We start from the raw sequence: 23,586 nt of genomic DNA, 5'->3' as shown, positions 1-23,586 counted from the left end.
CCAAACAAAATTATGAAAGGTTATATACGCTGCGTATAGCTCCATATGCAGCGTATATAAACTTTGTGAAAAACTGATGCTTGAAACCCACCAAAACGACCCCAAAAGTTCAGATGGTTTATATACGCTGCGTATAGAGCTATACGCAGCATATATAAACCCTTGTTTTCTGTGCAATGATTGCTGATCAGGCTCTGAGATCTATGCTTTACCTACACTGCGTATACACTGCGTATAGAGCTATATGCAGCGGTAAACCCCGATTCAACTAGGGTTTGGTGTGCCAATAGGTACACCCAAAAATAAATGCATTTGAAATATAACTATAGTACATCTGAATGCGTTTGTAAATTAATGTATTTGAGCTGCTGTGTTGCATTTGATGTCAACTTGACATTTGTTTGGATCATAATATGAAAAGAAAAATAAGATGGAATTTTGATATAAAGATTGAGAACATTTAACAAAACTAATTTACCTCCATGATCACGAATCAACCTCCATGGAATATCCATATAAAGATATTAATTAGTTACCGTTTATCTTTAAATAGAGACCACGATTTTACCTCCATGTGACGCATGTTAAAATGTGTGGGTCAGGCTGCATGCTACATGTGTGAATAAATTATACTCGACGGGTTGAAACCATGGTTAAATATATTAAACTTAACACTCGAGACATGTGCTTGAATTCAGGGTTTGCACCCGGGTTAAATACTTAGACTATATGGTAATGGAGACGGCCTAGGACTGGCGACGCCCTAGCACACCGCCCCCTAGCCCCTAGGTGCGTCTCCATCCTAGCGTCTTTCTGGTGCTGTTCACGCCTGGTCTCATTTTCTCTCTCTCTCTCACTCTCTCTCTCTCTCTCTCTCTCTCTCCTTCTTTATACACATATACATACATACACACACACACACACACACACACACATATATATATATATATATATATATTTAGGCTCATCCTCCACACCCTAGGTCTATCTCCTTTAGAACCATCCTCACACCCGCTTACGTGTACGCCTACGTGACAGAGCATCCTTTGAGAACTACCCTCCTCTACAACGAGTAAAGTCCTTTTTGAGTCCCTGGGGTTTGTGTATTTTAACCATCTGAATCCAACAACCAAACTTGTCTTGATTTGAGTCCCTGTGCTCTCTAATTTTAACCATTTGAGTCCCTGTGATCTCTAATTTTAACCATTTGAATCTAAAAACCAAATGTTTCTAATTTGAATGTTGTCTACGTTTTGGATGCAAATGGTTAAAATTAGAAACAAGAGTGACTCAAATCAAGACAAGTTTGGTTTTTGGATTCAAATGGTTAAAATGCACAAACCACATGAATTCAAAAAGAACTTTACTCTTTTAACAATCATCTTTATTTTTTTATTATTAAAAAATCTTTTATCCGCATATATAGCCCTAACCCTTTTCTCTTATCCCTTCATTTCCCAACTTCATTGTACATGCTTTCCTCTTTTTTTAGATCTGCTTTGTGTCCATACTCTTACATTCCTTAAAACCTTAACACATTCAAAGATACCATATATAGACTCCTCAAAAGATAATAGAATTAGAAGCCTCTGACTCATTGATGAAGTTCACAAGAACCCTTTTCCATCTATCAAGATCATGCATGAATCCATTCAATTGACTGCATCTTTGCCTCTTCCAAAGGAAACTGATCAAACAACCTTATATCACACCTCTCTCTTTCTCTCTCTCATAACTTATTATTAGGGTTTGCTATCAATATCATAAGTACACCATCAACCAATCTCTATGTTGCCTCAAAACATAGCTTCCAAACAAGCCAACAAAGATGAAGATCAAAGCATGGGTGACGGTGGAAGTGGTGCACAGAATACATCTTCATGGAAGCCACCGGAGCAAATCCTCAAGTGCCCGAGATGTGATTCTTCCAACACAAAGTTTTGCTACTACAACAACTATAGCCTCGCCCAGCCCAGACACTTCTGCAAGGCTTGCAAAAGATACTGGACTAAGGGCGGGACTCTTCGCAACGTCCCCATTGGGGGCAGTTGCAGGAAAAACAAGAAGACAAAATCTTCTTCCTCCAAATGTTCATCTTTGGACATTGGAGGGATGAAGTTTTTCGGTCTTGGTCTTTCGACACTTGGGGGATTAAACTTCCCTCCTAGGGTTAGTAACCAATTCTCTCCTCTGGCTAATCTTGATCCATTAGGGTATAATCTCCCATTTTCGTCATCTCAACAACACAATGAAAATGGAGAGTTGGGAAGTTTTCATCACAATACTGATCTTGCTTCTTCCATTGAGTCTTTGAGTTCTATAAACCAAGATTTGCATTGGAAGCTTCAGCAACAAAGACTGTCTATGTTGTTTGGTGGCGGTGCAGAGAACGATCAACGACAACAAAAACAACAAGTTGTTCTTGAACCACATCATCAGAAACTACAACCTATTTTGTTTCAGAATCTTGAGACTTCAAAACCATCCCAATCCACTAATGAAGGTTCTTCAATAAAAGTGACCGCTGATGGCTGCGGTTTGGCAACCGAGTGGTTCTTCGACAACAGCTATCATGCAGCGGCGAATCTGAACCCAACGACTTCAGCTAATAGCAGTGGTGCAGGGAATGATCATCAAAACGGAAACGTGAACAACTGGAACGGGATTCAATCTTGGAATCACTTGAATCAATACAGCTGATCAGTTCCATAGATTCATATAAAGATCAGATGAGGATAAAAGAACCTTATTAATCACTAATTAAGGTAGCTCTTTTGAATAACTTCTTATTGTATTATCTTGTCTACTTTTGTGTTGGTACTAATGTCATTCAGTGATGGATCCAGCCCTGTTTTGTGGGTTCACATGAACCCACTCAGTATAGAAAAAATAGAAAAAAATATTGAGAATCTTGTATGATATGGAAAAATTTAGTGAAAGTCTACCAAAACGAACCCACTGAAAAAAGTTTCTGAATCCGCCACTGATGTCATTAACAATAATTTGTCGGCAATGAAACCATGTCATTAACAAACAACTACCATATGTCTTAATATTCCAATGAAGATTAGTGGTGAAATTAAGTTGAAACTTAATGTGTTAGTGTAGAAGATTAGGGGGGAGGGGGTGGTGATCACTCATCACTTACAACATCCAATCAAGTTCCGCCATATCATCAACCATTATTCCATCGCTCACAACCTTTTTTAGTGGAAATGGTCATCACTCACAACTCCCAACAATAAACCCTCACAACCCAACAAATCAAACAACACCTACCATTCTTCACGGCGTGATAATTCTCACGCGTTACAAAATCGACGAGTGATAGTCGATGGTGGCGGTGGTGTTTTCACGCGTGATAATTTTCATCACGGACAAAAGATCTACCGCCCTGCCTGCCCTTAGTATTGTTTGATACATGCATTTGGGAGGTGAGGTACGGCAATGGTTTGGAAAGACGTAATTACGTAAGTACATTTGATTTGTTTTTTAGTAACTGATCGCTCAGTATTAATAGTTGATGCTTTTATGAAACATAACAAGTGCTAGCTACCCACTTTCTATCACTTTAAGTTTAACACTACCCCATTGTTCTGTCACACACACTTGTGTGTGTGTGTGTGTTTGGTGGTGATTCAGAATTTAGGAAGCTAGTTTGAACATGTTGACTGTTGAGACAGAAGCAGTGATCAGATTACATCTAATGTTCGTCAAAGGAAGGTATATATGCCTTTTAATTACTTGTCCCCCCAACACCTGCACACCCTCTACAGTCTACTTTTTTTTTCTTTTTTAAAAAAGAAATATATTTTGGGTACTAAAACATTGACTAGCACATGTGATTATAAAGACCTTGATGATATGATTTTGTTATTTGTTTAATGAAAACTTGCCAATCCTTCTTAAAATCCTGATGATGAAGCAAATTTTAGACTTTAACCTCATCACACAATGATGTAGAGCAGAAGCACGGAATTATAACTGGGATAACTCTAGTGGCGTACTCAGCAAATATTTTAAGGGATGCAGATGATGGGTTTAACCAAATTTTCAAGGGGTGCGGATGAGATTTTTTCCTATAAAATACACTATTTTTTTTCAATGGGTGCACCTGTCCACCCACCCTCTTACTAGGTCCGCCCCTGGATAACTCTTGAGTGAAAATGATAAACTTTTAATAAATAAAATATTAAATCATGGTCCTAACTTTTTAAACTTTTAATAAATAAAATATTAAATCATGGTCCTAATTTTATAAGAAATTCGGGTTATCAAGCATTGTTAACTTAACTAACAACTAAAATAAATTAAGAGTTAGTGATTTACCTGATAAATGATTTAGAAATAGCTAAATCTGGAGATCTTTAGTGCTAAAACCGAAGCCCTAGCTAATTGAAGGAAATTGGGTCCGAGAGCAGGGCCAAACTTCCTATGGCATTTGCCGCATGATTTGGCTGCATTGAGATATTTCCATCCACTGCTAATTTTACTCGTAACCCAAGTTATGATCCTGTTATACTTGGCCCTTTTTAAACATGTTTACCTATGTTTAGTTGGTCCAACTAAGAGTTTGCTAACTCTTAGATCAACTTCGTATCACCAAAATAGTATGTCATTTTTATAAACTTTAAATTTTTTTATTAATTTGTCATGAAAAATAACGATAATGAAAGAGACTACAACATTAGAATAGTGTCACACCGAGATTTCCAGTAGGCCCGGAAGTATAGGGTTTAAGCGTGACGATTGGATAACAGTATCATAAGTTATATGGTTATATGTAACGGAAAAATTGGAGTAAAAATATTTAATTAGATAAAAGGCTTATATATATATATAATGTAAGTATCTATAGAAAACTCACTTTAATTTAGAAAACCCGGGAAACTCAAAGCTCCCGATGTTTTTTTCTTTTGAAAAAATTTACACATGTTATATACATGTTTTTAAGGGTTTTGGGCAAAAAAAATCAAAAAAGCGCGGAGTAGTTATTTTTTAAAAAAATAAACAAGTTTTGGTGTAACACATGTTACAAATATGTCAGATGAATATAACATGTGTTACACCAAAACTTGTTTATTTTTTTAAAAAATATCTACTCGGCGCTTTTTTGATTTTTTTTGCCCAAAACCCTTAAAAAACATGCATATAACGTGTGTAAATTTTTTCAAAACAAAAAAACATCGGGAGCTTTGAGTTTCCCGGGTTTTCTAAATTAAAGTGGGTTTTCTATACATCCTTCCCTTATATATATATATATATATATATATATATATATATATATATATATATGGTCACGATTTAGAGAAAATGGTGGAAAGTGTGAGAACGGTTATGGATCGTCCGATCAAAACAATCTATGGACTAGATTGGCGCGGTGGCGTTTTCGTAAATAACATCAATTTTATTACGTGGACGCGCTTCATTAAGGGTAAAAAAGGTAAAACATCATTTCTCACATAAAACGCCCTTGAAATATAAAACGCCAAATAAATACAAAACGCCAATTTTATTAATGCGTAGTTTTTTTCTGTGTTTTTATTTAAGCTCTCAGTCTACAAAAACGCCACAAAATGTGAAACGCCATAATATATAACGCCAAGCCTTACATCCGGATAAATATTAATTACATTTTTTGTTATAAAAATAATATCCCGCCTAAACTACGCGCAAAAAAAAATCCTATAAATAGAAACGTCTCATTACCTCCGTTTATCACACTAAAAAAGGCACACAAAAAACACAATGGTTCCTAAAAAATATAACTCAATGTAAAACGCCAAAAACTACAACGATAGCAAACATCTTTTCTTTGATACTCAGTAATGTTCTGCATGACGTTTCGTTAGGCGAGTGTAGTAAGATTTTGCTGCATGAGATGGACAAAATTCAAGAAAGAGAGACTGATGACACCCATATGTCATTTTGTCTTCTTTGTTCTTGAAGAAGATTTGAATGATTAGAAGAGACCTATCCCAGTGTAATTGCTATTTTGGCTTCGATGATTATAATGAAGACGACGGGCAGATAGCATCCACCCACACGGGGTCGTTCTATGTCTCCAACATCCACAAAGACACTTCAACACATGAACAAAGAAAATAAACCACGTCAAACCCAAAACGCCATTTATTTGTGACAGTTCTTGTAGTTTCAAAAGAAGAAATAGACTGATGACACTGAAGATTTTGATCATAAATTGCTTCTGTTAGTTTTTTTTATTTTCTTTATCCGTTGTTTGTTATGTAATTTCAGCTAAGAAACAACAAAGTACATTAATCCTATAATGAAAAATATAATAAAACGCCAAACGAGCAAATGCTTGTAAAACGCCCCAGAAACTACCAAATTATAATAAATTACTTTGAACAAGTAATATTATAATATATTTAAAAAAAAAGCTTAAAACAATGTGCAAAGAAAATAAAACAAAAAAGTCTCATCGTTATCTAAACGCCATAATTACAGCCGTCAAGATTAGACGTGTTACACGATAAAAACAGATGAATCTGAAAACAAAACACGGTAACTGCAAAAACAGTAAAATGAAACGACGGAAACATAATTACTAACATTTATTATATTGAAAGCCAAATACTTGGGGAATTGAATTTATTTATCTTTTTCAAAACACCATAATTACCTGTCATGCGCGGGAAAAAGTCAATATAAAAGAAGACCATTAGAAGACAAGCTCAAACACGCCAAAAACATTGACTAAAAACGACACGTATTGTCCAAAACGCCAAAAACTTCAAAAATGGCTAAGGTTATTGCATGAAGGTTTGAAAGGAAAGAGAAACGATTCATCATAAAGTTCTCTGATAGGAGAAGGGTGAAGGTAAGGACAATCAAAGTCATGCTTGGTATGAATGAAGGGGTTCAATGGGATATCCTGACCCTTGGCGTTCCAATGGCCAATGATTATGAAAGAACCGGAACGGTAATAAAAAGATTGAAGAGAAAATTTCCGACAGAAGATGATGATGATATTGACGATACTCCTCTACCAACACTTAGCAGTTGGGTGATGCATGAAGAAGCAGGAACGGTTGAAGTCACTTATCAACACGGGGTGCAATATTCATTACCAATGGAGGAAATGTTGAAGACAGGGAGGCTATCTCTCATTAAACAACTCTGTGATTTAGCACCTTCGAACGATCCAAAATCCAGGGATGCAATTATATTTAAGAATAGGCTGCAGCAAAGAAAAGACGAGCTAATGGCGTTATACGCCAATCTAAAATTTGATGATGATGAATATGAAGAAAGTGATGAACAAAGCGATGTGTACATCTCTGATGTAATCCCATCCACGGAAGACTATTAGTTTATTTTGATTTCGTATTATTGTAATTTTATAAAATATTAATCTATGGTAATCAAATATTAACAAAAAGACCCAGAACGCCAAAAAAATGACATGGAAAACGCCATAACGCCAAAAAATTAACTATATGACACAAAAAGAATTAATTCAACGAGAAGAAATCTGGGAAAAACAGTAAAACGCCAAATAATTAATGATTCTATTTAACGCCAAAATTATCTTGCACGCCAAAAATGAAGCAGCATGTCACACGCAAAAATCGGGAAAGGAGAAGAATATTGAAAAGACAAAAAAACCACTCGGACCCTGATCATGTCCCGCGCCACGTATTGGGCCAGGATGCGTTCTTACCGTTCTCACACTTTTGGGCGTTTTCTCCTGATCCCGTTTCTATATATATAGGGTGGGAGTTGGCTACAAAGTTCATTTTTTCTACAAAGTGTACAAAGTCATAAAACACCACAATTTCAGCCATAAAACACGCTCAAACCCCACAAATAATAAAGTAAAGATTACTAGAATGCCATATTTGTGGGTTTTGTGTTGTGTTTTGAATGATAAGGCTTTGATTTTCGAATAACTAACATTAGTGTGTTTTATGATGATCATCATGTTGTGTTTTATATTCATAGTTCTACGATGTTGTGTTTGAAGTTTTAATGGAAAGTTAGGGTTTGGATATTGTATTTTAGTGATATTCACACTGTTATTTGTGGGTTTTGAGTGTGTTTTATGGTTGAAATTGTGGTTTTTTATGACTTTGTACACTTTGTAGGAAAAATGGACTTTGTAGCCGAAGCGTTCAGTGTATGACCATGTCACCACCCGATATATTCACATATCACCGGTGGGCCCGGTGGGGAGTATCGTGACGTAGTTGATATCATCATAGTCAAACAACACAATTAAAATGCACAGCGGAAGCAAAAAGATAGATTTTTTTATTTCAACCAAATAAAAGTGTAATATTAAGTATCACAAAGTGGCTGAAACAGATCCACAGGCGGATCAAAATAAAAAAGAAAACTGTTCAACAGACTTTGACATCTAGAGCTTGCAAGACTTGATTATTGATGCCTGGAGTAGCCAGCCTATTACGTATAGTACCTGCACTTAGCCTTTTTGGAAAATACGTCAGTTTACACTGGTAAATACAACTTAACTGACTCATTTTGAAAAGAGTTTGAAAATTTGTTTGAATGCCCTTAGGCAAAAATATCTTTTATAACTTGGGACAATTATTTAAAAATAATCTTGTATACAGTTTTACTTATTTGTCGTCTATCAGGGCCGGTTGTAGGGCCGGTCTAGATTAACTGACACGTCACAGGTATAATACCCACAAGGTTGATTCCTTTAAGTGGGCTACCAGCTTTTACATAATGCAGCTGTCAGGTGTACGCCTACACCCCGTGCTTAGGTCGTGGCCATTTCTTTGAATGATGCCAAGGATATCCGGGACATGGTCATTTAACCCCCAAAAGCCATACACCAAATAATACATATTAAACAGGTTATGTAAATACATGAATCACAATACGATTTAAATGACTACATACACCCGACCAAGCGGTACTCTTATAGTACCGTATCCCAAGCCCGTATAGGGAAAATAAGTTAAGAGTATTTACCTGAGCAAAGTATAAATCAAATACAGCAAGTGCACGTAGCTTTTACTGGGCTCCTAATCTGGGACGAAGGTTTTTAATAACCTATTAGAATCCTAACGGGTCTTTAATTAAGCTTAGACCTAGACCGGTTAGTTTTAAAAAGGAAGACACGGTTCAAACGCATGATAAAGCGAAGACCGGTTTAGAATGTGGTTTTGACCCGACAAGCTTGGATACTTGTTTAACATGGGTAAACTAAACACATTCTGGATTTTGAGACAAAAACGATTTGGTTTGACCCGTTTCGGCTAATATATGCAAACTAGTTACATAAGTCGATCCGAACGCGAAAAGTGCGTAACGAGTAACCATAAGAGTCATATACAAGTTTCCTAAGTTAATATGCCTTAAATATGTTGTGACATCAGTAAGATATCTTCTATTATGCCTCATATGAATTTAAACTCAAATTATGCCCCGTAAGGGCATTTTGGTCATTTAAAAGGTTATAAAAGAGTTTAAATATAATTCTGAGTTTTGGGTCTGATGTAATCAGTAAAAATACTTAATTTACTAAGCTATATCAGTAGGGTATAACCTATATGTGAAATTTATCATTTCTAACCATACTATGTACCGAAGGGGCATTTTGGTAATTTCACCTAAGGTTTAAAGGTCAAATCCGGAAATCTAAGTTTAAAACTTTTGCTTACTGCTAATGTATAAAAATTTACTTAAAACATCTGTAGGTATCAAGTCTTATATATCTAATATGGTTTTAATACATACTATGCGTTTAAAACGCTTAAAACACTTAAAAATGGCGATTTTGAGCTATTTCCGGGTTCTTAAAGGAAAGCTGATATTTTTACTATTCTAGAAGGCTTAAAATATTATATTTATCATATTAGATCAGTAGAAAAAGGTTTGGTGTCAAAAGGTTTGGTAAAACTCATTTTATAGCTTAAAAGGGTAAAACCGACAACTACCGAAATAAGCTTAGAACTCTAGGCTATGATCAGCCAAAAAATAAATAAAAATCTTCAAAAATCCCAAAATATTATTTTATATCAGTGGGTAAAAAGTTTGGTATCAAAAATTGAGTTTAGATAGGTTATATGCTAATTACGCCTTTTAATTACTAAAAAGTTTTCTAATTACGCTATTGAGCATAACTGTTAATCTAGACCTCAAACTAATGTCAAATTTTAGGTACAGGTTTTTAAATCAGTAACTAAGGTTTCTACTCTTTTACATTTTCAAAATTCATGTTTTAAGGTCATACGGGCATAATAGTCAACATTTAGGCATTTAACGGAAATATGCATATGAATCGGATAACTAATGAACCAAGTTGTATAATCTCAGAGTGTTATACTTATAGGTAACTTGGTCCTATTAAAGCTCTAAGGCATTCCTAAACCATGCTCAAACGGGTCAGAACTGAAAGTCAAAGCATAAGTCAAACTCTGCGACTTTCGGTCACGAACCGAGCCTAAACTGAAAATTGTCGAGTTGAACATGTTTAGACATGTTCTTACATTAATTACCAAGTTATATTAATGATAAAACAAGTTGCATAGCCTTTACATTGCTAATTATGCATTTATTTGAAAATAGGCTTCCTGTTGACTTTTTATAATCAAGTTTGACTCGACAATTGACCTAGTTAGAGTGGGAATTAGATAATACCCTTTTAAGGGTTTATTGCCCACATAATTACCAACTCATAGGTACTTTCAATTTGAATTTTGACTGAAGGGATTAAGATTAATGACGAAGTCAAATCTTAATTACGACGGTTTGACTTTACGCTAAATAACTAAGCTAAACTGAATTAAGAAAGGTTAAATACACTTACAATAGTCCTAAGCACGACTAATGATCACTAGGAATGAGTCTTGAGCTCCAGGAACCTCCAAGAAGTGAGTTGTGAACTTTCAAGTGAATGAGCAAATGAAGAACTCAAATTATGGCCTTTATATAGGTTTCTTGATGCAATTTAATCATGCCAAACAAGTATGGGATTGATTCCAGATCATTACAAGTGTCCCTAGGCCTTAATATACCATCAAACAAGCCCATAGAATCGAAAACAACCTTCTTAAGTCGGTTAAATGGACTGAACTGGCAGCTGTGAAGGAATTCTGCAACAAATGACCCCTCGCGTCGCGCATAGGTCCTAAGGAGCCTACGCGTAGCGCGACGCCCCTACTGACCGGATTTTCAACTTTCAAAGTTTGTTGTTTGGTCCCTGGTCCATACAATCTTTATTTAACTTTTATTTATTGCACTTTGGCCCCCTATAGTTAACTTTTAAGGGCTCCAAGACATAACCAAACATCGTTAAGTCCTCGGTTAACTTCGTGATCTCCCGAAAAGCCTTAAATTTCAATATTGGCGCTTTTAACCCCTCGTATACGAATATTGTCATAGCTTTCTCATACTTAATCGAAACCTTGTGAAATTTTATCACACATTCTTGTGAGTATAATTAACCATTACAAAGCTTTGGGTTTGCTAAAAGGTCACTCAGAGGTATACTTTTAAACATGGTGACACATTTAACCCCTGTAGTTTGTAATTCCTCACTTTCTTTCACAATTAGCTTCGTATGATCCATGACTCATTTGTTTAAGGGTATAAACATCATGTAGGGCTATTTTAAAGTATATTTATTAATTGTTGACATTTTGAACCCTTATATTCACATACTTCCCTTGTTTGTCAACTTTAGTCCTTCGTAAGAAATCTTTTACACGTTCAAAGCTCATGACACCTGTCAATACATTATTGGACATGAATTTTCGAGGTGTTACATCATCACCCCCCTTAAAAGAAATCTCGACCTCGAGATTTACTGAAACAAATGAGGGTACTTTTCTTTCATTGTGGATTCTACCTCCCACGTGTACTCGGGACCTCTGCGGGCATCCCATTTAACCTTTACAATCGGCACTTGCTTCCTCCGAAGCTTCTTAACCTGTCGATCCTCGATCCACAAAGGTTTTTCCACATATTTCAAGCTCTCATCTATATGCACATCTGTATGCGGTATGACTATTGACTCATCAGCTAGACATTTCTTTAAATTGCAGATGTGGAATACATTGTGAATAGCACTGAGCTCTTCAGGTAAGTTTAACTTGCAACACATTCGATGATCTCGAATGGACCTATATACCTTGGGCTTAACTTACCTTTCTTACCAAATCGCATCACTCCCTTCCAGGGTGATACTTTGAGCAAAACTTTATCACCAACCTCAAACTTTAGAGGTTTTCGCCTTTTATCAGCATAACGCTTCTGCCTATCCCTGGCAGCTTTAAGGCGATCACGAATCTGGACAATCTTGTCCGTCGTTTCGAACACTAGTTCAGGTCCTGATAATTGAGTTTCTCCTACTTCTGCCTAACAAATGGGCGTTCTGCATTTCCTACCATAAAATGCCTCAAAAGGCGCAGCCTGAATGCTTGTATGGTAGCTATTGTTATAGGAGAACTCGACCAATGGTAGGTGCTTATCCCAGCTACCTCCTAAATCAATTACACATGCACGCAGCATGTCTTCCAGAGTTTGAATGGTACGCTCACTCTGCCCATCCGTCTGAGGATGGTAAGCCGTACTGAAGTTTAAGCGCGTGCCCAAAGATTGTTGGAAACTTTTCCAAAAGTGCGACGTGTATCTGGTATCTCTGTCCGAGATAATAGCCACTGGTACTCCATGCAGAGATACAATCTTATCAACATACAACTGGGCTAACATGTCAGAACTGTAAGTTTCCTTAATGGGTAGGAAATGTGCTGACTTAGTCAGTCTATCTACTATCACCCATATAGTATCATTTCCTTTCCTCGTCTTTGGCAGCTTGGTGATGAAATCCATCGTCACCATTTTCCATTTCCAAGAGGGAATTTCAGGCTGTTGTAGCAAACCTGACGGCTTCTGATGTTCAGCCTTGACTTGTGCGCACGTCAAACATTTAGCTACATAGGCAGCTATAGAATTCTTCAAGCCTATCCACCAATAGTTGGCCTTCAAATCCTGGTACATTTTATCAGCTCTAGGATGAACGGAATATTTGGAACTGTGGGCTTCCTGGAGGATAACATCCCGAAGTCCTCCATAAACTGGAACCCATATTCGTCCATTTAACCTTAGGATTCCGTCCTTGCCATAGGATAACTGCTCCTCAGTTACTCCTAGCTTTTCATCAGGGTAGTTAGCTTCTAGCACAGCTTCCTTCTGCGCAGCTAACAACCTTTCATTCAAACTATTCTTTATCTCAATGCTCTTGGCATTGATTCTTATAGGCTTTACCCTCTCCTTCCTACTTAAGGCATCGGCAACCACATTTGCCTTGCCTGGATGGTATCTTATCTCACAATCATAATCATTCCAAGTTTCCATCCAACGTCGCTGCCTCATATTTAAATCCTTCTGATTGAACAGATGCTGAAGGCTTTTGTGATCTGAATAGATCACACACTCAGTCCCATACAAGTAATGCCTCCACAGTTTTAGTGGGAATACAACGGCACCCAGCTCCAAGTCATGGGTGGTGTAATTCTTCTCGTGCACCTTTAACTGGCGTGAAGCATAGGCAATGACCTTGCCTTTCTGCATCAACACACAGCCCATACCGGTGTGTGATGCGTCACAATATACTACAAACTCATCAATACCTTCAGGTAACGTCAGCACTGGAGCGCTGCTTAACTTCTGCTTCAGAATGTCGAAAGACTCTTGCTGCTTAGGCCCCCAATCAAACTTGCTATTCTTGCGGGTGAGAAGAGTCAGGGGTGCTGCAATTCTTGAGAAGTTTTCAATAAATCGCTTATAGTATCCTGCTAGTCCTAGAAAGCTTCGAATCTCCGTAGGCGTCTTTGGCTCTTGCCAGTTCATAATAGCTTCAATTTTAGCGGGATCTACTTGGATACCATGCTCACTAACCACATGTCCAAGAAATTGGACTTCACGAAGCCAAAATTCACACTTCGAGAACTTGGCATAAAGCTTTTCTTGATGAAGCAGTTCTAGAATGCAACGGAGATGCTTCTCGTGGTCAGCTTGGCTCTTCGAGTAGATGAGAATGTTATCGATGAAGACAATGATGAATTTATCCAAATAAGGTTTGCAGACGCGATTCATAAGATCCATGAATGCGGCAGGGCATTAGTGAGCCCAAAAGGCATCACTAGGAACTCGTAATGACCATAACGAGTCCTAAATGCAGTCTTGTGTACATCTTCATCTTTAACTTTCAATTGATGATAGCCTGATCTCAAATCGATCTTAGAAAAGTAGCTTGCCCCTTGCAATTGATCGAACAGATTGTCGATCCTGGGCAAAGGATACCTATTCTTGATAGTGACCTTATTAAGCTCACGGTAATCAATGCATAGACGCATTGATCCATCCTTCTTCTTCACAAACAAGATTGGTGCTCCCCAAGGAGACGAACTAGGTCTAATAAAACCTTTGGCTAACAAATCATCTAGCTGCGTCCTCAATTCCTTCATCTCTGTTGGTGCTAACCTATAAGGTGCTCTCGCAACAGGCGCTGCTCTAGGGACGATGTCAATTCTAAACTCCATTTGTCTATCTGGTGGCAAGCCAGGTAGTTCTTCAGGGAAAACTTCAGGGTACTCAGAAATGACTGGAATATCTTCAACCTTGGGCTTCTGCTCATCAATAGTCACTTGTGCCATATAAATGACACAACCCTTCTTTAGACATCTAGATGCCTTGAGCATAGACACTTGCTCAGGTAGTCCATACCGGGTATCTCCTTGAATGGTAAGTGACTCACCAGATGGAGTCTTGACTACCACTTGCTTCTTATTGCAAACGATCTGGGCTTGGTTATGCGATAACCAATCCATGCCTAATACTGTATCAAACCCGGCTAACTTCAAAGGAAGCAGAGACATTGGAAAAGAGTGGTTCCTAATGGATATAAAACATCCATCTAAAACGGTTGAGGCGGTTTCTAAGGTACCATCAGCTAATTCCACCTCATATTTCACACTTAGGGTTTTAACAAGTAAATTCAGCAACTTACAGAACTTATCATCTACGAATGACTTATCAGCTCCTGAATCAAAAAGTACTCTTGCATAAACATCATTAATGAGGAAGGTACCTGTGATCACGTTGTCGTCCTGGATAGCCTCATGTGCATTCATCTGGAAGACCCTAGCATTGGTCTTCTTGGCTTCCTCAGGCTTCTTGGCGTATTTAGGGCAATTGGTCTTAATGTGCCCTTTCTCATTGCAGTTGTAACATGTGGCATCTTTAATCTTTTTACAATCAATAGTCTTATGCTCCTTAGACTTGCATAACCCACATGTAGGTGATCCTGGTTGAGACTTGGTCTCAAGCCTGCATTTTCCAAAGTGGCATTTTTGGCAAGTCGTGCACTTTGGCTTTTCCTCTGATCGCTGATTGCCTTTGTTGGACCCAGACTCTTTCTTGTGGTCCGTGTTACCTTTGTGCTTCTTCTCAGATCTTCGTGAGGTATCATCCTCACGCTTCCTCTTACTCTCTTCAGAGTTCTTGAGCGATCTTAGCCTGACCGCATCTAAGGTGAGGGACAAGGATAGATCAGCTGCTGATCTAAAAGTAGTAGGTCTTGAAGCCTTAACACTGGCTTTGATCTCTGGGGCTAAACCCCCAATGAAGCGAGCGATTCTCTTGGGTTCTGGGGTTACCAGATATGGAACCAACCTAGACATAGTATTGAAACTGGTGAGGTAAGCTTGACAATCTAAATTCTTCATCACCAACGATAAGAAATCTGATTCAATCCTTTCAACCTCATGCTGAGGGCAATAATTCTCCTTAATGAGGACTACAAACTGTTCCCATGACATATTATAGAGTGGGATCTTTCCAGCAGCTTGAATGAGAGACTTCCACCATGCCAGTGCCTCTCCCTTGAACGATTGGGATACATACTTCACTATATCCCTTTCAGCACAACCGCTGATATCAACAACAGTGTCCATTTCATCTAACCAAGTCATACAATCTATTGCCCCTTTCTCCCCAGTGAAATCCCGGGGTTTGCATGAAACAAAGTACTTATAAGTACAGGACTTGGTACGCGCTCCATCATCGAACACTATCCTCTTGGATGGAATACTGTGTTGGTTTGAGGAATGTTCAACATTCTCTTTCTTGGGTTCATCTTTCTTAGAGAGTGGCTTGCTGTGAGCTTCAGAATGAGTCTTAGGAACAGACTTAGAGTGGGGTACTGAAGAAGTTCTACTATGAGTTCCACTAAACTCCTTGAATTGCTCCTCTACAGCTTTAGATACAGCTGTATCAATCAGTGTACGGAGCTCTCCTCTAGTTATATTAATCTTATCATCATCATGGTTTTCCAGGGGATGACTGTTCACTTCCTCTGACCTAGCCATGTAGGTTTAATTGCTACATAAAAGAAAATAAGGACAAGGTTTATACGGAAGCTTATACAGTTTTATCGTTTTAAACGATTTATTAACCATGGTTTTTAATGCACGTTTTAGTTAATTTGATTAGTATATAATTGTTCAGGATCTTTAATAATAGCACAGAAAGGCCTAGTCACGTAAACAAATTTAATTATTAAACCAGGATTTCATAGAATCGAGGTATTAAGGTTTGAATAAAAGTTCATTACCTTTCCTTGACAGGGAGTTGTAGGCTACCACTGTCTTTAGTCCCAGAGGACGTTAATTATAGCCCATGGGCACTTCATCCTTAGAGGATGATCATATAAATAAGGGAATTTAGAATATCCAAATTTAAGAATGACTTATGTGATTTTATCGAGTCACATTTGTCAAGCATGTTAATATGCTTTCAGATGTTTAACAAGGATTTGAATCTTTTGAATAGGTTTTACCATCTTGGCCATGTCTGCGACGACATTTAGGCTAGGTTTTACTTTTAAGATTCTTTTTAATGTTCAACGCAGAGCCATCCTAAACTGAGATGTTAACAAGGATCTGAATCTAATTGAGGAACTACCATCTTGGCCCTGTCTTAACGTGACACATGGCTAGGTCTTGTCCTCTTAGATTTTGCCATTTTATCATAATGGTAGATCTTATAAAAAGGAATGATATTATAATAGAAATGGTTGCCCTAAATGGGTCTTCTAACTGAAAATGACTTTCCATGCAAGGGCTAATCAGAAAAATAACAAAGGAAACAAATAAAGGAGAAATTAAACGAATTAGGATTAATCCTATGTTCTTTGTCTAGACTCGAGAATGTGCAACTGTGTAACTGAGATTAAACACAAAGGCTAGTGTTTAATTCACTCAGTGTTGGCTCTGATACCAACCTGTCACACCCCGATATTTTTACATATCACCGGTGGGCCTGGTGGGGAGTATCGTGACGTAGTTGATATCATCATAGTCAAACAATACAATTAAAATGCACAGCGGAAGCAAAAAGATAGATTTTTTTATTTCAACCAAATAAAAGTGTAATATTAAGTATCACAAAGTGGCTGAAACAGATCCACAGGCGGATCAAAATAAAAAGGAAAACTATTCAACAGACTTTGACATCTAGAGCTTGCGAGACTTGATTATTGATGCCTGGAGTAGCCAGCCTATTACGTATAGTACCTGCACTTAGCCTTTTTGGAAAATACGTCAGTTTACACTGGTAAATACAACTTAACTGACTCATTTTGAAAAGAGTTTGAAAATTTGTTTGAATGCCCTTAGGCAAAAATATCTTTTATAACTTGGGACAATTATTTAAAAATAATCTTGTATACAGTTTTACTTATTTGTCGTCTATCAGGGCCGGTTGTAGGTCCGGTCTAGATTAACTGACACGCCACAGGTCTAATACCCACAAGGTTGATTCCTTTAAGTGGGCTACCAGTTTTTACATAATGCAGCTGTCAGGTGTACGCCTACACCCCGTGCTTAGGTCGTGGCCATTTCTTTGAATGATGCCAAGGATATCCGGGACATGGTCATTTAACCCCCAAAAGCTATACACCAAATAATACATATTAAACAGGTTATGTAAATACATCAATGACAATACGATTTAAATGACTACATACACCCGACCAAGCGGTACTCTTATAGTACCGTATCCCAAGCCCGTATAGGGAAAATAAGTTACGAGTATTTACCTGAGCAAAGTATAAATCAAATACAGCAAGTGCACGTAGCTTTTACTGGGCTCCTAATCTGGAATGAAGGTTTTTAATAACCTATTAGAATCCTAACGGGTCTTTAATTAAGCTTAGACTTAGACCGGTTAGTTTTAAAAAGGAAGACACGGTTCAAACGCATGATAAAGTGAAGACCGGTTTAGAATGTGGTTTTGACCCGACAAGCTTGTATACTTTTTAAATATGGGTAAACTAAACACATTCTGGATTTTGAGACAAAAACGATATGGTTTGACCCGTTTCGGCTAATATATGCAAACTAGTTACATAAGCCGATCCGAACGCGAAAAGTGCGTAACGAGTAACCATAAGAGTCATATACAAGTTTCATAAGTTAATATGCCTTAAAAATGTTGTGACATCAGTAAGATATCTTCTGTTATGCCCCATATGAATTTAAACTCCAATTATGCCCGTTAAGGGCATTTTGGTCATTTAAAAGGTTATAAAAGAGTTTAAATATAATTCTAAGTTTTGGGTCTGATGTAATCAGTAAAAATACTTAATTTACTAAGTTATATCAGTAGGGTATAACCTATATGTGAAATTTATCATTTCTGACCATACTATGCACTGAAGGGGCATTTTGGTAATTTCACCTAACGTTTAAAGGTCAAATCTGGAAATCTGAGTTTAAAACTTTTGCTTACTGCTAAAGTATAAAAATTTACTTAAAACATCAGTAGGTATCAAGTCTTATATATCTAATATGGTTTTAATACATACTATGCGTTTAAAACGCTTAAAACGCTTAAAAATGGCGATTTTGAGCTATTTCCGGGTTCTTAAAGGAAAGCTGATATTTTTACTATTCTAGTAGGCTTAAAATATTCTATTTATCGTATTAGATCAGTAGAAAAAGGTTTGGTGTCAAAAGGTTTGGCAAAACTCATTTTATAGCTTAAAAGGGTAAAACCGACAACTACCGAAATAAGCTTAGAACTCTAGGTTATGATCAGCCTAAAAATAAATAAAAATCTCCAAAAATACCAAAATATTATTTTATATCAGTGGGTAAAAAGTTTGGTGTCAAAAATTGAGTTTAGATAGGTTATATGCTATTTATGCCTTTTAATTACTAAAAATTTTTCTAATTACGCTATTGAGCGTAACTCTTAATCTAAACCTCAAACTGATGTCAAATTTTAGGTACAGGTTTATAAATCAGTACTAAGGTTTCTACTCTTTTATATTTTCAAAATTCATGTTTTATGGTCATATGGGCATAATAGTCAACATTTAGGCATTTAACGGAAATATGCATATGAATCGGATAACTAATGAACCAAGTTGTATAATCTCAGAGGGTTATACTTATAGGTAACTTGGTCCTATTAAAGCTCTAAGGCATTACTAAACCATGCTCAAACGGGTCAGAACTGAAAGTCAAAGCATAAGTCAAACTATGCGACTTTCGGTCCCGAACCGAGCCTAAACTGAAAATTGTCGAGTTGAACATGTTTAGACATGTTCTTACATTAATTACCAAGGTATATTAATGATAAAACAAGTTGCATAGCCTTTACATTGCTAATTATGCATTTATTTGAAAATAGGCTTCCTGTTGACTTTTTATAATCAAGTTTGACTCGACAATTGACCTAGTTAGAGTGGGAATTAGATAATACCCTTTTAAGGGTTTATTGCCCACATAATTACCAACTCATAGGTACTTTCAATTTGAATTTTGACTGAAGGGATTAAGATTAATGACGAAGTCAAATCTTAATTACGATGGTTTGACTTTACGCTAAATAACTAAGCTAAACTGAATTAAGAAAGGTTAAATACACTTACAATAATCCTAAGCACGACTAATGATCACTAGGAATGAGTCTTGAGCTCCAGGAACCTCCAAGAAGTGAGTTGTGAACTTTCAAGTGAATGCGCAAATGAAGAACTCAAATTATGGCCTTTATATAGGTTTCTTGATGCAATTTGATCATGCCAAACAAGTCTAGGATTGATTCCAGATCATTACAAGTGTCCCTAGGCCTTAATATACCATTAAACAAGCCCATAGAATCGAAAACAACCTTCTTAAGTCGGTTAAATGGACTGAAATGGCAGCTGTGAAGGAATTCTACAACAAATAACCCCACGCGTCGCGCGTAGGTCTCCTAAGGAGCCTACGCGTAGCGCGACGCCCCTACTGACCGGATTTTCAACTTTCAAAGTTTGTTGTTTGGTCCCTGGTCCATACAATCTTTATTTAACTTTCATTTATTGCACTTTGGCCCCCTATAGTTAACTTTTAAGGGCTCCAAGACATAACCAAACATCGTTAAGTCCTCGGTTAACTTCGTGATCTCCCGAAAAGCCTTAAATTTCAATATTGGCGCTTTTAACCCCTCGTATACGAATATTGTCATAGCTTTCTCATACTTAATCGAAACCTTGTGAAATTTTTATCACACCTTCTTGTGAGTATAATTAACCATTACAAAGTTTTGGGTTTGCTAAAAGGTCACTCAGAGGTATACTTTTAAACATGTTGACTCATTTAACCCCTGTAGTTTGTAATTCCTCACTTTCTTTCACAATTAGCTTCGTATGATCCATGACTCATTCGTTTAAGGGTATAAACATCATGTAGGGCTATTTTAAAGTATATTTATTCATTGTTGACATTTTGAACTCTTATATTCACATACTTCCCTTGTTTGTCAACTTTAGTCCTTCGTAAGAAATCTTTTACACGTTCAAAGCTCATGACACGTGCCAATACATTATTGGACATGAATTTTCGAGGTGTTACAGCCCACAGTCGGGATCAATATAAAAAAGAGCTTTAGGCATCATAGGTCTTAAGCTGAGGAGTTGCAAATGCTATAGCTTTTGTCATAGCCGACCCGGATTTCCAGCCTAATATTAAGGTTCGGTACCTGCGGTTCAATCCTTTTGAAAATACGTTAGCTTTCGCTGGTAAATAGAATTAACCGACTCATTTTGAAAATAGTTTTTCAAAAAAGAGTTTTATAGATAGAGAAAAACTGTAGGTAATCATTTAATATTTCTTGGGATATTATCTTGTCACCAGTTTTACAATACTTGTCATACAGTCGGGAACCAGAAATCATATCCGGTCATTTTCAGTGCTATAATGAATAAGGTACACACCAAAGTTTAATAACGCATCTTTTAGTCAGTATGCCTACGCTGGCGCGTTATTTAGTATGGCCATGATAGTTTATGAGTCGGGACGCCCGGACACGGTAGCATTAACCCCCAATTGTTTCAGTTATCAAGTACTACAGACTAAAACGAGTTATTATATTTATAAGCAGATCTCAGGACTCATTTATATAATACCCTCTCCAAGTGGCATATTTGCGATACCCCAAGTTTAAAAATAGAATAAGTTAAGAGTATTTACCTTTTGCTAGCTTCCAACCGATAACGATTTTAGTTTAGCAAAAGCGGCAAGTCTAGGTAATATTGACCCAAGTCCGATTATCTGGGGGATTCTGTAGTATGGAATGAACAGAATTAGCTATCCGTTAGAATGTCTACGGGTCATAGGTAAGTTCCTTAGACTTGACCCGTTAACTTAGGAATAGGTTTAGTTTCGCTAGATTAAACGTAGACCGGATAGAATTTGGTTTATACCTATTCGAGTGCAATGACTCATTGGATAAAGGTTATTTAACCAAAAATTCTGATTTGGGGATGATTTTAAAAGGTTTAAACCCAATTCAACTAGTTAATATACTTTATATATATTAAACTAGTTATTTGCGTAAACATGGCATCGAAAGGTTGAATGGGTCTATCACGAGTCCGTTATGTCAAATTGTATTTCAAAATATTATATGATCAGTTTTGAGGTCAAATAATACGCCTTTTAGGTTTAAAAACTATTTCTACGCCAAAAGGGCGTTTTTGACATTTTTAAAAGTATATAAAGTTGACTCGTCAATTTCCCCTTCAAATAATATGACTAAAAGGTATAACCTCAGAGAGTTATTCCCTATAATATTATGGTCATATAATGTAACACCCCAGTGTTTCGAAAGTCAAAGTCAAAGTCAAGATTGAAGTCAAAGGAGGAAAAGATCGCTAATAGCAATCTGTCTCTCCTTGCTCAATCCCTGTTTGACTTCTTTGACTGTAGTTAGTTTATTTTTTATGTTTTTACGTTAGTAGTATTATGTGGAGTAATTAATTACAATCGAAGTAATTGAATGTTTATCGCTACGAACCGCTTTACGACTGTGAATAATAGGAAGTAACAATGCTATAAAGTTAATTAAACGCTAATCGAACTAATCTAATCATCATCGAACTCGAAACTCGAATATCGCAATGTTGGTTACTGTTATACGTGTGTGTGTGCCTTATGTGTTACTTGTGCATGTTTACTTTATGTTATGTGTGGTAATCAATCGAATCGCAATCGAAAGTCAATCGAACTCAATCGAAATCGAATTATGATAATTGGTGGCGAAAAGACAGCGCGAAATATAGATGCTTGTATGTTAGATATAGTAATTAGGATTAAAAGTAATTTGAATGGGAAACTCTATCAAATTCTCATCAATCGCAATCGAGATCGAAATATCAAAAATCATCGCACCAAACACTCGAATCAGGCAGCTGATCAATCAGGCTACCAGCCGATCGAACAGCCAGCCGATCGGACTGCTGTCCAATCGGACAGGCTGTCCGATCGTGCTGACCGACCGATCAGCCAGCCTTTACCTTTTTTGGCATCCTATAAATACCCCTGTCATTGTCAAACTTTCTACTTTTGGAAACCTCTGTCCGACCAGCACGCTCAGCTCACTTTTTCTCAGGTTTCTCTCAATTCCGGTAAGATTTCGTCCTAAATCTTGTACTTTCTTGATCTATACGCACTCCTACACCTTTCTATCTTTCAAATCTTAACTTTTAACCGTGAAATCATCAAGATTCAAGTGTTCTAGGATGATGTCATCATGGGTTCTTGAAGAACTTCAAGCTTTGGCCTCAATCCACCAAGAATAGCTTGGATCTAACCTATTTCCACATAAACAAACAAAGATCCTTCATGGATCTAAACATATTCATGGTAAAAAGGGATTGAAAGATGGTTTTCCAACTTTCTTTCAACTCTTTTAAGCTCAATACCTCCAAAACCGATAGGAACGGAGCTTGTGCCGACTTACTAACCATTTCGGTGGTTGCGTGACTCAAGATCTGGAATCTATCCACGAGGTTCATCGATTTCGGGTTAAACGTTAAACGCCGCCTCGAACCGTTCACCAACCGAATTTGGGTGATTCCTGTCCGAACAGGAGAACCAAGTAAAGACGAGGTTTCTGTTGTTTGACTCATTGTCAAAATACCTTGATAAATCGACAAACAATCAGAATAACCAAGTGTTAGACGAACAGGCCGACCAGGTCAGGGTGCTGTCCGAACGGACAGCCAGCCGGCCGATCGGCTAGCACATGGTCCCACAC

General features: G+C 37.2%; 2 protein-coding genes across 2 annotated transcripts in view; both read left to right on the top strand.

Moving 5' to 3' along the window:
- Positions 1–1,494: 1,494 nt before the first annotated feature.
- LOC110909260 (dof zinc finger protein DOF5.7) lies at positions 1,495–3,508 on the top strand. The gene has a single exon (XM_022154292.2). The coding sequence runs from the start codon at positions 1,789–1,791 to the stop codon at positions 2,698–2,700; it is 912 nt and encodes a 303-aa protein (XP_022009984.1). The 5' UTR covers positions 1,495–1,788; the 3' UTR covers positions 2,701–3,508.
- A 3,408-nt stretch (positions 3,509–6,916) lies between these two features.
- LOC118486546 (extensin-like) overlaps positions 6,917–23,586 on the top strand; it is a 41,438-nt gene continuing 24,768 nt past the window's right edge. Inside the window, exon 1 of the mRNA XM_035983063.1 lies at positions 6,917–7,054. Within this exon, the coding sequence (XP_035838956.1) occupies positions 6,917–7,054 (138 nt within the window). The remainder of the gene's footprint in view (positions 7,055–23,586) is intronic.

This window comes from Helianthus annuus, chromosome 14, assembly GCF_002127325.2.
Source record: "Helianthus annuus cultivar XRQ/B chromosome 14, HanXRQr2.0-SUNRISE, whole genome shotgun sequence".
NCBI lineage: Eukaryota > Viridiplantae > Streptophyta > Magnoliopsida > Asterales > Asteraceae > Helianthus > Helianthus annuus.
This window is presented reverse-complemented; position numbering and strand designations above follow the sequence as displayed.